This window comes from Salmo salar, chromosome 06, assembly GCF_965601325.2.
Source record: "Salmo salar chromosome 06, fSalSal1, whole genome shotgun sequence".
Lineage (NCBI taxonomy): Eukaryota > Metazoa > Chordata > Actinopteri > Salmoniformes > Salmonidae > Salmo > Salmo salar.
The window spans coordinates 57,546,932-57,563,240 of record NC_138296.1 but is presented as its reverse complement, the minus strand read 5'-3'; the positions used below and the strand labels follow the sequence as shown (position 1 = coordinate 57,563,240).

The 16,309-nt window shown below is 40.9% G+C and overlaps 1 protein-coding gene across 2 annotated transcripts in view; it reads left to right on the top strand.

The window, feature by feature from the left end:
- The first annotated feature begins 3,388 nt into the window (after window positions 1-3,388).
- LOC106607644 (eukaryotic translation initiation factor 5) overlaps window positions 3,389-16,309 on the top strand; it is a 31,259-nt gene continuing 18,338 nt past the window's right edge. Inside the window, exons 1-5 of one of the 2 annotated variants that reach the window (XM_014204804.3) lie at window positions 3,389-3,500; window positions 3,756-3,952; window positions 4,815-5,094; window positions 5,668-5,749; window positions 6,294-6,466. In XM_014204804.3, coding sequence (XP_014060279.1) covers window positions 5,023-5,094; window positions 5,668-5,749; window positions 6,294-6,466 — 327 coding nt within the window. In that variant the 5' untranslated portion in view covers window positions 3,389-3,500; window positions 3,756-3,952; window positions 4,815-5,022. Of the gene's footprint in view, window positions 3,501-3,755; window positions 3,990-4,814; window positions 5,095-5,667; window positions 5,750-6,293; window positions 6,467-16,309 lie in introns of those variants that run through there. The other variant, XM_014204803.3, reaches the window with a different exon arrangement.

Below are 16,309 nucleotides of genomic sequence, written 5' to 3'. Positions count from 1 at the left end.
CTCACTTTTCATTTTGAATTAACAACAAATCAATACAGGAAGTACATGTGGGAACACAAGTGTATATATAAATAATATACAAAGGGCAATTGGACCTTAAGGGACATACATACACTTATTATTCTAACAGCTTTTTTGTTAGTAGAGTATATAATTTCCTTAAAATACAGTTCAATTTCTTTTTGTAAGGTAAGAAAATGTGGTGTTTTGTTTGTAAATGTACATTTGTGAATATGAAATTTGGCCAAAAGAATAATGACATTAATTACATAAAAATGTTTCAGCTTATTTCTATCGTAGGTTAAAAAAAATCCAAGCAGTACATCTCTCCACAACAGTGTAAGATCTTCATAAATGTGTTCAATTATAATTCTACTGATGTCTTGCCACAGTTTTCTTACATGAATACAAACTTCTTCATATAGTGGTTGGCAGGATAATATTTATGAATAATTTTAAAGGAAACATCCTTAACTTTGTTAACAAGTAGGTATGTGTGTGGCAACATCCAAACTTTTTTCCAACAGATATTATCAATAAACCATTCCAATAAGGCATGACATAAGGTATAGATACAACATCCTGCTGAAACAAGGTTTGTATCACTCTGTTGTTGAATGGACCAAAAGATAAACAAATCTTTCCTACTGATGAGTCAACAGGCTCAATGGAAGGTAGGTTCTGAGGGTCAGGTCTTGACACGTTCCTGAATAATAAAGCAACACCTGAGGGGATGGCATCTAAACCAATTGCAAAATCTTTAGGTGTTACAAGGACCTTGAAAAGTGATAAGAATTCCTTATACCTAAGTAAAAAACCCTCTGCATTTACCAGTTGGCTCACCAATAGGATATTATTTCAGAACCAATATTCTAAAAACAAAGAAGTATTTTTATACAATATATCCCGATTATTCCATATATAATATCTGTGTGGAGAAAAGTTCTGCTTATAAATTAAGGACCATGACAAGAAAACCTGCTGATGAAAAACAGAAAGTTTCACTGGAACTTTGTCAATATTAATAATTGCAACCAAAATGAAGTTAAGGCCACCAAAAGTAGAGAAGACATGATGAGGAATAAAATTCCACATAGAAGTGGGTCTTCTTAGGAATTGTTTTATCCAATTGATCTTAAAAGTATTATTTAAGATAGTAAAGTCCAGAAAATTCAGCCCACCATTCTCATAAGTGTTCATTACAACAGTTTTCCTTATGTAATGGGTACGGTTTCTCCACAGAAAGTTGAAAAGCATCTGGTCTATCTCCTTGCTTATTTTACCGTCAAGATATAAAGATAGAGCGCCATATGTTAGTCTAGAGATACCTTCAGCCTTGGTTATTAGGACTCTTCCTTTTAAAGATATGTCCTTCTGTAGCCATTGATTTAGCTTCTTCTGTTTTTTTTAATAAGAGGGTTAAAATTTAGTAAGCCTCTAGACTTCTGATCCTTTGTAATGGTTATGCCTAAATATGTAAATTCTTCTTTTACTGGAATACCATAATATGAAGGTGCCACAAATCTTTGACAGCCACGAGTTCACATTTATTAAAGTTAAGATATAGACCAGACGCTTTGGAAAAGGATTGTATCACATTGATCGATATGGGATTTGGTTAGCGTCTTTCAGAAAAAGTGTAGTATTGTCAGCCAGCTGGCTTATAATAATTTCTTTACCGGCTATGGAAATACCTTGTACAGGACTATTATTTAAAGAATTTCTAAGACGTTGGGTGATTAATAAAAACAGGTACGGAGAGATAGGACAACCTTGCCTAATTCCTCTCTTTAACTCAAATCTAGGTGAGGTGCCATATTTCAATTTGATAGAGCTGTTACCATTTGTATAGAGAGTCTTAAGGCCTTACAGAAAAAATCCCCAAAGCCAAGTCTCTCAAGGGAGTGGAAGAGGAACTGATGCTCTACTGTGTCAAGTGCTTTATAAAAATCTAAAAATAATATGAAGCTATCCTCGGTTATTAGGTCTGAGTAGTCTAGTATGTCTAATACTAGTCTGATATTGTTAGAAATATGTCTGTTCCTCATAAAGCCAGACTGTGTTTCATCAATGTTTGCATACAGGACTTCTTTAATTATTTTTGCGGGTAAGGCTAATATCTTATAGTCATTATTAAGAAGACATTGGGCCCCAGTTATCGATGCGCAGCACTTCCTTTTTAGGCTTAGGTATCAGTGTTATTAACCCCTGACTCATTGTAGGAGGGAGAACATTGTTTTTAATACTCTCTAAAAAGACTTCAAATAGGAAGGGAGCTACTTGTTTAGAAAATAATTTGTAAAATTCTGATGTAATTCCACCAACACCTGGTGATTTATTGTTCTTTAGATGTTTGATAGACTCTATAATCTCTTCAACTTTGATGGGTTCATCACACTGTTTAGATTCTATATCACTGATAGAGTGAACATTATTCAGTGAGTCAAAAAACATATCTGTGGATTCCTGACAGTACGTAGAGCTATACAATTTTCTGTAAACATTTCTACAGTATTTAGCGATTCATTTTTGGTCATCTGTAATAACACCATCAATGTTTAACTTATGGATAGTGTTATTTGTACAGTGAAATTTCTCAAGTCTAAAGAAATAGAAATAGGGTGAATTTCGTTGTCCCTCCTCAATCAATTTTTTCCTAGATCTAATAAAGGCTCCTTCAGCTTTTAATCTATATATATTATCCCGTTTATTTTGTAACTCAATCAGTTTCATCTTCTCCTCCCATGAGAGGCCGGCTGGGGACCTCTGAGAAAGGGAAGTTATCTTAATAATGATCACCTTTTCCTCCTCAGCTCTTCTGGTCTTAGCAACATTAATACCATATTTTCTAAGTTATTTGGACACCTCAAATTTAAAGAGCTCCCAGTTCTTGCAATAAGATTTTTCTTCACAAGCCCTTTCCCAAAAGTGTGAAAGCAGATCTTTAACTCAAACTTAACTATATCATTATTTAATAACGAGCTATTTAGCTTCCAGTAGGATGCTCTACCAAGGTTAGTATCAGGGGTAAATATTTTGATATCAATGTAAATGGCCCTATGGTCTGTGAGGAGAGTAGTACAACTATTTGAGTAACACACTCACTATCGATACATTTGGATATAAACCAAAAATCTATTCTGGATTGTCTGGAACCTGTTTTGTTACTCCAAGTGAATGATCTGTCGGCTCGGGAATCTCTCTCTCCATATAAGATCAAACTTTTCCATAAAAAGTATTAAACCCAAATTCTGATTGGTTGGCCTGTCAAGTAGGCAACCAACCATGCCTACTTGGTTCACTTGCCTCCCGTCGGAAACGACACAATGTAGTCTATGTTAGTAGAACATGTTAGCCCGTTCTTTAAGGACCCGCAAATGTCGCTAAAGTTCGCTGATTTGATGACGTCGTCAAAATGGGCGGGAATAGTGGCGGAGCTCGTGTAGATTGACAGCACATTATTGTGGCGTTGCAAGCACCTATGTGAGAACGTTCTGGAGGTGAGTCCAAGCATGTTTTAAAATCAAGTTGGCTAGCTAGATTACAGATTTCTATTAATCTGCAAATGTTCAAACGTAACAGAGCAGATCAATTTGAATCCTTTTTAGGTAGCTAACGTTAATACTGTTGCCAGCTTTTCTATGCATATTCGTTGCTAATGTGCCGATGCTAGCTATTATTACTACAGTACTGATAGATGTCAGCTTTCGCTGTCATTTTATAAGTTATAGTACTTGTTTGATTGTTCGTTACAGATACCCCATTTTTGGGCGTCTCGAGTTTTCTTTGTGGGCTCCCCCCCCCCCCCCATCGTAAAGTCGGACTACTCTTTCGGCACTGTTGCAGTGCGGCTCGGTCTCCACTACTACCTTCCTGCTCATCCACACAACACTTTATTGCGTCTCTGCCTGGGCGACCAGCGGTGTGTTTATGTCTTTGTTTTGCGAAAACGGTGAGTACCCGGACGAAAGGAGCGACGGATGGGAAAGGTATTTTAACCTCACTTATACTTTAATCCCTACTGCTCTGTGTCAGTACGTATTTAATTTATTTCAAACCTGTTTGTATAGTGAATGCGCCTCCTATGTGGACCAAAGATGGCGTCTTTCTCCCCCGCGCACTGCTTCACTGTATGACGCACTCTGCAGCACATTACTCATTGCACAATTGAGGCCTGGTGTGCTTTTATGTCAAACCCAATTATCGGCTACATTACATGTGTGATGATTTATAGTGATGTGTTAGCTATATTGACAATTCATGTTTTCGTAGCAATGGTGCAATTAACATGTGCTGGTTGTCTTAATTTATTTTAGTCCACTGTGCTTTTGGATGATTTATATGCCATATGTTTCTGGAATTCTCATGTGCATTTGCCACATGTTTAGTGTTACATAGGTAGGAAGCTGCAATGGCATACCTGACCATATTACACCACTGTATGTGGACTAGTTATTACTCTGCAAATGTGATCTTGTACATTGTGGTGACTGTCAACCTGCCAAGGGACTTTAATCATTATTGGTCTGATTTGACAATTAGGCCTATTCGTACTTCTCAAGTTTAGAAATTAAGTAATGAGTCTTTCAGTAATAACCAGTATAATGGTATACAACAAATGTAAATGCATGTGCACTGCCATTTAGCAGGTGACATAAGTGACCGTATGCAAGGGTGGGAAGCCCATAGGGCCTAGGGACTCGTGTCTTGTGCCAGTCTGACACGAGAAAGCAAAGTCCAGTCATACTTTATACTAACATTCATTCTTTCCTGTAATGCCTTCCATCGATTTAAGTCTTCCCCTCTCTTCTCAGAGCTGTTGCGCAGCTGTTGGAACCTGTGTGCGGGGAACTTAGCCTACAAGCACAGCACTTGCAGCCTCAGTGGCAAGACCTTTTTCATGTCCGAGCCCGAACCCTCTTCCAGTCGTTTATGTCATCCCCTCTTCGCCAGACAGAGGATACCAAAAATTTTCAGTCCAAGATCTTCCTGTCGTACTGATAAAGCCCGCGGCCAGCCATCATGTCTGTTAACGTTAACCGCAGTGTGTTGGACCAGTTCTACCGCTACAAGATGCCCCGTATAATCGCCAAGGTGAGTACGGGTTGTGGTTGTCTGGAGTCAGTCATCCCCCTCATATTTAGGATTTGGGGGTCAGGATCTGATCCTAGACCTGTGGTTATGGGGAACCTTTACCTTGAACAATGTGGTGGTCATCATGAGGGGTTGTTCAGTGTCCAGAGCTCAACTAGTGTCGGGGGGCTGAGGGATGTCCCAATGGTCACAGAGCTTCATTCCCTTGTCTCTTCCTCATTGAGCACTGAAATGCATTGAAGTCACTATGGCGGAGACCTAACCAATCCATTTAATTGCTCAAGGGAAGGCCATGTATAGCCTGAGGGGAAACTTGTTCTTGAAACAACACTGAAATAAATGTTCCCTCTGAAAGACTTTACAAGACATACTTTCCACTCAAAGATGCTTAGATTTAATGTGATTTTTCTCAAATGTTGTACTTAAATGAAAGTGAACCCCCTCTGCCTTTGGGCGTTCGTCTTGCACATGAGGAGCATCTTAGTTGGCACATTGAGTGGAAAGGTATTTACGCTGTTAGAATGTGACCACTGTGAAACAGTTTGAAAGATGTCCCCCCCCCCCATCCTCCAGGTGGAAGGCAAGGGGAATGGGATAAAGACTGTCATAGTCAACATGACCGACGTTGCCAAGTCTCTGAATAGGCCTCCCACGTGTGAGTATACCCCCTTCCCCAGCTCAGTGCCTGTTGGGCACTGGTCTGACCCACTAAATTGGCATCCATTTCACAAGGTTGTGATTGTGAACAGTTTGGAATATTTGTCAGTACTTGTAAATTGCGCTCTTTCCCTGGCCTCTCCATTGTGCCCAGTCATCTGTAAAGATAGTATGAAAGGGGACTTCACACTCAAATCATAGTTGGATGTTTTCAGGCCTCAAGTAGTCTGACAAGATGAGTCCACATTAGTTGTGTAGATTGGGCTCAAAGTGAATGCCTCAACTCAAAGTGAATCAAATTATATGGCACTTTTGCATTCATTTTGGATTGTGGCATATAGCCTGATCTACAACACTGATGGCATGGGAGCAGGAATCATCTTGATGTGGTGGACCCCCTTTTGTCTTTAGGAAAGGTGAAGAGCCTATTGGCTATGAATATTAGAAGAAAATATAACCCACTCCAAAACCTATGATGCGGATAGGAAGGCTTTAAACATAGCTAAACTCAAACGTATGTCTTTCTCGTTCTCCCTGTCCAGATCCCACCAAATTTTTTGGTTGTGAGTTGGGTGCCCAGACCCAGTTTGACGCCAAAAACGACCGCTTCATCGTCAATGGGTCCCACGAGGCGAACAAGCTGCAGGACATGCTGGACGGATTCATCCGCAAGTTTGTGCTGTGTCCCGAGTGCGACAATCCCGAAACCGACCTGGTAAATAGTCCGGAAAGCTTTTCCTTTCCCCTGTCCACCTTTTGTCAGATTCTGGAAAAGGTCTAATTGAAAACCGACCCACCCTCTGCTATCACTTGAAAGGGGTGGGAATGCCAGCTCTTCACTATCAATCCATTTTGGCTTTTGACAATACTTATTTCCTATATCCAACCAGTACCAACCGGCCTCCTTCGTTTTTAAATAATAAATCCACTGTTTGTAGCAGCAGGGTCACATGGTTGAGGTTCCATTTGGCATTAGCTCAGTTTTTCATTGAAACAGCCTTGTCTCCTGGGCTTGGCATCCTCTGGCCTGTTAGCCTGTGTTGTCTATACAGTGAGGAAGGGAGGGGTGAACTCGCTACCCCTATACCCCACCCTCTGTTTATGCCATGTTTTCATTGACTGGGCAGGTCTCTATTCTAATAATGTCAGCACTGTCGTCGATCCATGCAGCCAGGGGGATTCTGTTTTTCGCCGATTTAATATCTATGCGGCAGTGCCGTTACAAATGACTGGATGGAATGAAATGTGCACAGTGACTCATTCCACAGCTTTCATTGGATAACTGGGGCCGGCCCAAACTGTGTTTAGTTAAGTGTTATGTCTAGGGATGCACAATATATCAGTAAGCACATCGGAATCGCTCGATATTAGCTAAAAATGCCGGCATCAGCCCGATTGCCTAGTTTAACGCTGATGTGCAAAACCGATGTCAAAGCTGACGTACATGCCTATAACTTAGGTAGATGACGTAATGACGCCACGTACAATATAGCGCTATACGTGCAACACAGCATTCCTAACCTAGTCCACAATGTGCTGTGTGGATCGAAAAGTCATTTGAAAGAGTAAGAGAATTTCAGCGAGACAAAGGCGAAATCCATTAACTTCTCTAGGGTCGGCGGGACGAAATCGTCCCACCTACTCAACAGCCAGTTGAATCCCGTGGCGCGTTATTCAAATACCTTAGAAATGCTATTACTTCAATTTCTCAAACATATGACTATTTTACACCATTTTAACCTGTTTAGGATAGGGGGCAGTATTGACACGGCTGGATAAAAAACGTACCCGATTTAATCTGGTTACCACTCCTACCCAGTAACTAGAATATGCATATACTTATTACACATGGATAGAAAACACCCTAAAGTTTCTAAAACTGTTTGAATGGTGTCTGTGAGTATAACAGAACTCATTTGGCAGGCAAAAACCTGACAAGGTTTCAGGCAGGAAGTGGCCTGTCTGACAAGGTGTCGTTCTTCTTGTCTCTGTTTATTGAAGAGTGAGGATCTTAGCTGTCCCGTGACACTTCCTACGGCTGCCATAGGGTCTCAGAAGGCGGCAAAAAGCTGAATCGTGGCTTTGCGGGCTCTGGCTGAAAAAAAAGTAGCGCGTTTGGGTAGTGGCTGGTTACAGTACTGTGAGACTCAGGCTCGTGCCCGCGTCGACCGAAAGCTTTGTTTACTTTCCTCAGTTTAGCTAAATGGACATTCCCGGTCGGAATATTATCGCTTTTCTACGAGAAAAATGGCATAAAAATGGATTTTAAACAGCGGTTGACATGCTTCGAAGTACGGTAATGGAATATTTAGATTTTTTTTGTCACGAATTGCGCCATGCGCACGACCCTGATTTACCATTTCAGATAGTGTCTGGGACGCACGAACAAAACGCCGCTATTCGGATATAACGATGGATTATTTTGGACCAAACCAACATTTGTTATTGAAGTAGCAGTCCTGGGAGTGCATTCTGACGAAGACAACAAAAGGTAATCAAACTTTTATAATAGTAAAGCTGATATTGGTGAGTGCTAAACTTGCCGGGTGTCTAAATAGCTAGCCCGTGATGCCTGGGCTATGTACTTAGAATATTGCAAAATGTGCTTTCACCAAAAAGCTATTTTAAAATCGGACATATCGAGTGCATAGAGGAGTTCTGTATCTATAATTCTTAAAATAATTGTTATGCTTTTTGTGAACGTTTATCGTGAGTAATTTAGTAAAATGTTAGCGAATTCCCCGGAAGTTTGCGGGGGGTATGCTAGTTCTGAACGTCACATGCTAATGTAAAAAGCTGTTTTTTGATATAAATATGAACTTGATTGAACAAAACATGCATGTATTGTATAACATAATGTCCTAGGGTTGTCATCTGATGAAGATCATCAAAGGTGAGTGCTGCATTTAGCTGTCTTCTGGGTTTTTGTGACATTATATGCTAGCTTGAAAAATGGGTGTCTGATTATTTCTGGCTTGGTACTCTGCTGACATAATCTAATGTTTTGCTTTCGTTGTAAAGCCTTTTTGAAATCGGACAATGTGGTTAGATTAACGAGAGTCTTGTCTTTAAATAGCTGTAAAATAGTCATACGTTTGAGAAATTGAAGTAATAGGATTTTTAAGGTTTTGAAAATCGCGCCACAGGCTGCAAGTGGCTGTTACGTAGGTGGGACGAATTCGTCCCGCCTAGCCCATAGAGGTTAAAGACAAGACTCTCGTTAATCTGACCACACTGTCCGATTTCAAAAAGGCTTTACAACGAAAGCAAAACATTAGATTAAGTCAGGAGAGTACCCAGCCAGAAATAATCAGACACCCATTTTTCAAGCTAGCATATAATGTCACATAAACCCAAACCACAGCTAAATGCAGCACTAACCTTTGATGATCTTCATCAGATGACAACCCTAGGACATTATGTTATACAATACATGCATGTTTTGTTCAATCAAGTTCATATTTATATCAAAAACCAGCTTTTTACATTAGCATGTGACGTTCAGAACTAGCATACCCCCCGCAAACTTCCGGTGAATTTACTAAATTACTCACGATAAACGTTCACAAAAAACATAACAATTATTTTAAGAATTATAGATACAGAACTCCTTTGTGCAATCGAGGTGTCCGATTTTGAAATAGCTTTTCGGTGAAAGCACATTTTGCAATATTCTGAGTAGATAGCCCGGCATCACAGGGCTAGCTATTTAGACACCCAGCAAGTTTAGCACTCATCAAAGTCAGATTTACTATAAGAAAAATGTTATTACCTTTGCTGTTCTTCGTCAGAATGCACTCCCAGGACTTCTACTTCAATAACAAATGTTGGTTTGGTTCAAAATAATCCATAGTTATGTTCAAATATCCTCTGTTTTGTTCGTGCGTTCAAGACACTATCCGAATGGTAAAGAAGGGTGACGCGCACGACGCATTTCGTGACAAAACATTTCTAAATATTCCATTACCGTACTTCGAAGCATGTCAACCGCTGTTTAAAATACATTTTTATGCAATTTTTCTCGTAAAAAAGCGATAATATTCCGACCGGGAAAGCGTGTTTACGTTCAAAGAGAGAGAAACTAAAAACATGGGATCCCCTCGTGCACGAGCCTCAGTCTGATGGTACTCTGACCGGCCACTATCCAAACGCGCGAATGTTTTTCAGCCAGAGGCTGGAATTACATCATTCAGCTTTTTCCCGGGTTCTGAGAGCCTATGGGAGCCGTAGGAAGTGTCACGTTACAGCAAAGATCCTCAGTTTTCAATAAACAGAGCCAAGAAGAACAAGAACTTGTCAGACAGGCCACTTCCTGTAAGGAATCTTCTCAGGTTTTTGCCTGCCATATGAGTTCTGTTATACTCACAGACACCATTCAAACAGTTTTAGAAACTTTAGGGTGTTTTCTATCCAAAGCCAATAATTATATGCATATTTTAGTTACTGGGCAGGAGTAGTAACCAGATTAAATCGGGTACGTTTTTTTATCCGGCCGTGCAAATACTGCCCCCTATCCCCAACAGGTTAATACCAAGATAATGGAATTCATTGCCCTTAACAAACAACCGTTCTGTCGTGGATGTTTAGCTTTCGCCGACTGGTCGAACACCTGTACACATTTGGACCAGCGAAGTCAGCCCCATGAGTGTTATGAGTCTAACAGCACAGTGGGTCGACAAGGATTTCGTACTGAGGAAATCCGTATCGCATGCTCATTAATGTGCTGGTTCTCATACTGCTGCTGTCATTTCAATGGCATTGGAGAATATGTTTGAAGCATGAACACTCCTAGCTCCATTCAAACAACTGACTGGAGAAATAAGCTCAACTGCGTTTGCAGCAGACGTGATACCGTGTCATGGCATTGAAACGCCTGCTCAACAAAAATGCAAACACAGACCGTCGGGTTAACTTGGAAAAGTACTCTACTAGAGGCTGTGAACAAGCGAGTCGGTGGCATTTTCTCTGAGCCTCTACTTCGATGCAGACAAGAAACAGGGTTTATGTGAAATGTTAGACTCAGCTGGACAAGATGGAAATGGACACAGTGACAGTGCGCACCGAGGAAGAGAGGAAAAAGAGAGACGGAGCTGAAACTTCACTGCTTGACATGTATGAGGAAATCCTGGTTGACACTGAACAACAAAACAGCACAGTAAGTGAAAGAAATAGGTTTTGGTGTTTTTCTGGTAATGGGGACTTACGTAAATGCCAACTTTTTAGTGTGTGTTCAAGTAAACTCAGCAAAAAAAGAAACGTCCCTTTTTCAGGACCCTGTCTTTCAAAGATAATAGTAAAAATCCAAATAACTTCCCAGTTTATCATTGTTTAGGGTTTAAACGCAGTTTCCCATGCTTGTTCAATAAACAATTAATGAACATGCACCTGTGGAACGGTCGTTAAGACCCTAACAGCTTATAGACTGTAGGCAATAAAAATCACAGTTATGAAAACTTAGGACACTAAAGAGGCCTTTCTACTGACTCTGAAAAACACCAAAAGAAAGATGCCCAGGGTAGCTGCTCATCTGTGTGAACGTGCCTTAGGCATTCTGCAAGGAGGCATGAGGACTGCAGATGTGGCCAGGGCAATAAACTGCAATGTCTGTACTGTGAGACGCCTGAGACATCGCTACAGGGAGACAGGATGGACAGCCGATTGTCCTCACAATGTCAGACCATGTGTAACAACACCTGCACAGGATCTGTACATCACGCCTGTGGGACAGGTACAGGATGACAACAACTGCCTGAGTTACACCAGGAACGCACCATCCCTCCAGTACTCAGACTGTCCTCAATAGGCTGGGAGAGGCTGGACTGAAGGCTTGTATGCCTGTTGTAAGGCAGGTCCTCACCAGACATCACTGGCAACAACGTCGCCTATGGGCACAAACCCACCATCGCTGGACCAGACAGGACTGCCAAAAAGTGCTCGTTGCACTTTTGTCTCACTAGGGGTGATGGTCGGATTTGCGTTTATCATCGAAGGAATGAGCATTACGCCGAGGCCTGTACTCTGGAGCGGGACCAATTTGGAGGTAGAGGGTCTGTCATGGTCTGGGGCGGTGTGTCACAGCATCATCGGACTGAGCTTGTTGTCATTGCCTGCAATCTCAAAGCTGTGCGTTACAGGGAAGACATCCTCCCTCATGTGGTACCCTTCCTGCAGGCTCATCCTGACATGACCCTCCAGCATGACAATGCCATCAGCCATACTGCTTGTTCTGTGCGTGATTTCCTGCAAGACAGGAATGTCAGTGTTCTGCCATGGCCAGCGACGAGCCCGGATCTCAATCCCATTGAGCACATCTGGGACCTGTTGGATCGGCGGGTGAGGGCTAGGGCCATTCCTGCCAGAAATGTCCGGGAACTTGCAGGTGCCTTAGTGGGGTAACATCTCACAGCAAGAACTGGCAAATCTGGTGCAGTCCATGAGAAGGTGATGCACTGCAGTACTTAATGCAGATGGTGGCCACACCTTTGATTTTGACTCCCCCCTTCCCTTTGTTCAGGGACACATTATTCCATTTCTGTTAGTCACATGTCTGTGGAACTTGTTCAGTTTGTTTCAGTTCTTGAATCTTATGTTCATACAAATATTTACTCATGTTAAGTTTGCTGAAAATAAACACAGTTGACAGTGAGAGGTTTTATTTAACTGTACTAGAATGCTTAAGGCTGCTAAAATTAAATATCAAGTGTCATTTTTTTTGGCAAGGAAAATATCAGTTGTCGGCCTAATGTCATATGGGTGCATCCGTAGTTATTTCATTGACGTTGTCAAAGAGCTGAATAGAAATATGTTTTGCTGTCGAGTAGGGCTGTGACTGTCATGGAATTTGGATGAAAGTAATTAACCAGCCAAATGACCACGTTCTCCATAGTAAACTTTTCGGGGGGGGGGGGGGGGGGATTATATATTTGATGCGCATTTTCCTTGCTCCTGACTGCATCTCCTGCTATAGATATAGCAGGAAGTGTACGCATCAATATTTGTTGATTCAACTGACATTACAAAATATACATTCCATTGTATGGGCCACGTCATTTGAATGAAGATTTTACATTACCATGGAAATGATTGCATTGCATTACATTACCAGGCAGCTGTTGCAAGTGCCCTTGAGTTTACCAGTCATATTGCCAGGGTTAGAGGTAGGGCTGGATGATATGGCCAAAAAATCATTTTCTTTCATAATTATGGACTATTCACGATATCTTGATGTTTTCTCTAAATAAGCTTTGTTGTAAAATGTGAAGGTCAATTACACTGCATTTCTAACAGTCAGCAATAATGGAATGAATTTAAGGCTTGTGAGGTTTTAGCCTACCGAGGCTAAATGTCTTCTACAACCATAATACCCACAAATGGGGCTGGGTGATATGGGAAAAATATATTTATGGTATTAAAATAATACATTGTAATAATTAATGTTCTGAGTAGTTCATGACCCTAAGGTGGCACCACGTAAATTAAGTGATTATTTTTTTTTTTTTTTTTTTTTATTTAAAATTTTTTTTAAATATATTTTTCAAAGGAGCCTTCTCCACTTAAACCACATGTCAAAATAATTCCAAGGAGGGCCGAGTGGCTGCACGGTTTTGCTCCTCCCTTGTACTTGATTGCTGAATTAAGGTCACTAATTAGTAAAGAACTCCCCTCACCTGGTTGTCTTAACCTGCAGACACTAGGCCCTCCTTAGAATGCGTTTGACACCCCTGATTTTATACTGTTTAGTCCACCCCCCCAAAAAAATATTTGCGCCTTCTGTTTGTTTCTAAAACAAATGTACACTGTAAAATTGAGCACACAGCCATGCAATCTCCGTAGACAAACATTGGCAGTAGAATGGCCTGTACTGAAGAGCTCAGTGCCTTTCAGTGTGGCACTGTCCTAGGATGCCACCTTTCTATCAAGTGAATTTGTTAATTTCTGCCCTGCTAGAGCTTCCCCAGTCTACTGTAAGTGCTGTTATTGTGAAGTTGAAACGTCTAGGAGCAACAATGCCTCAGCCGTGAAGTGGAAGGCCACACAAGCTCACAGAACAGGATTGACGAGTGCGTAGCGCTTCAATCATTTGCTCTTGGTTGCGACACTCACTACTGAGTTCCGAACATCCTCTGGATGCAAAATACGAACAAGAACTGTTCATCTGGAGCTTCATGAAATGGGTTTCCATGGTTGAGCAGCCGCTTAAGATCACGATGCGCAATGTCAAGCATTGGCTGGAGTGGCGTGTAGCTCGCCGCCATTGGACTGGAGCAGTGGAAATGCGTTCTCTGGAGTGATGAATCACACACACCATCGGGCAGTCCGACGTACGAATCTGGATTTGGTGGATGCAAGAAGAACACACTACCTGCCCAAAAGCATACTGTCAATTTTTGGTGGAGGAGGAATAATGGTCTGGGGCTGTTTTTCATGGTTCTGGCTAGGCCCCTTAGTTCGAATTAAGGGGAATCTTAACGCTACAGCATACACTGACATTCTAGAAGATTCTGTGCTTCCAACTTTGTGGCAACAGTAATGTTCCAATATCTAGTGGAAAGCCTTCCCTGAAGAGTGGAGGCTGTCATGGCAGCAAAGGTGGGAAACTCCATATTAATGCCAGTGATTTTGGAATGAGATGTTCGACGAGCAGGTGTCCGTCATTTTGGTTATGCGTATTACTAGTAAGGACTAACATGGTATATTATAAAAAAAAATATTGTGCCTTTGAGTCTTTGAACAAAATAACTTGAATGAGTAGGTGTCCAAACTGGTACTGTATGTAAAATAGGATTAGAAATGTTTGCGAATTAAATAAAACAGTTTTTGCTTTGTTATTGTATGTAGATTGAGAACTTTATTTAACACATTTTAGAATAATGTGGAAAAAGTGAATATTTTCCAAACGCACTGTACATTACCTTATCAGTCAGAGGGTCCTTGTCCTGCTTCTGCAATCTGCTCCTTCATTCATCAGCAACAAAGCATTGTGGTAGATGCATGTTGGGTGTGTGTCATGATGAGCAACTAGATGCTGTGCTTGACACGTTTTATGAAATTGCTTATTCCAGTTACTAATAAGCACGAACCCATTATGAAAATGACTGAACTGTTAAATCCCCTTGGATTGATGAATTGAAAAATGGTATGGTTGAGAGGGATAAGGCAACTTATGGCAAACAAGTACTGCAAATTATGAAATGTTACTATGCTAAATAAAAAATAAACTATACTATGAAACAAACGATATAAAGAATGATAGTAAAAAGCTTTGGAGCACCTTAAATGACATTTTGAGGGGGAAAAAGCCAACTTGGCTATATCATTCATTGAATCCAGGTGGCTCATTTATCACACAACTCTGTTGCCAACTACTTTTAAGATCTTTTCATTGGCACGATAAGCAAACTTAGGGATGACATGCCAGCAACATACTTGGCTGTGGTGTCAGCGATTTATTTATCTGACCAAATTATGAAAGACAATTGTACTTATAAATTCTGAAGTGGAAGAGGTGAAAAAAATTGTCTTTCAACAATGACAAGCCACTTGGGTCTGACAATCTGGATGGAAAATTACTGAGGATAATAGCTAACGATATTGCCACTCCTATTTGCCACATCTTCAATCTAAGCCTACTAGAAAGTGTGTGCCCTCAGACCTGGAGGGAAGCTAAAGTCATTCAGCTACCCAAGAATAGTAAAGCTCCCTTAACTGGCTCAAATAGCCAACCAATCTACCTGGTACCAACCCTTAGTAAACTTCTAGAAAGAATTGTGTTTGACTAGATACAATGCTATTTCATAGTTAACAAATTGACAACAGACTTTCCGCACTTATAGGGAAGGACACTCAACAAGCACGGCACTTACAAAAATGACTGACTGGCTAAAAGAAATTAATAAAATGATTGTGGGGGCTGTCTTGTTAGACTTCAGTGCAGCTTTTGACATTATCGATCATAGCCTGCTGCTGGAATAACGTATGTGTTAGGGCATTCCACCACCTACACAGAGGGTGTTCTTTAATGGCAGCATCTCAAACATAATCCAGGTAAAATCAGAAGTTCTCCAGGGTAGCTGTTTAGGCCCCTTGCTTTTTACAATCTTTACTAACGATATGCCACTGGTTTTGAGTAAGGCCACTGTGTCTATGTGTGTGGATGACTCAACACTACACATCAGCTACTACAGAGACTGAAATGACTGCAACACTTAACAAAGAGCTGCAGTTAGTTTCGGAATGGGTAGCAAGCTGGTCCTAAATATTTCCAAAAGCATTGTGACAAATCATTCACTTAAACCTCAACTACATCTTGTAATGAATGATGTGGAAATTGAGCAAGTTGAGATGACTAAACTGCATGGAGTAACTCTGGATTTGTAAACTGTCATGGTCAAAACATATTGATACAACAGTAGCAAAGATGGGGAGAAGTCTGTCCATAATAAAGTACTGCTCTGTATGCTTAACACAATCAACAAGGCAGGTCCTACAGGCCCTGGTTTTGTCTCACCTGGACTACTGTTCAGTCGTGTGGTCAGGTGCAACAAAGAGGGACTTGGGA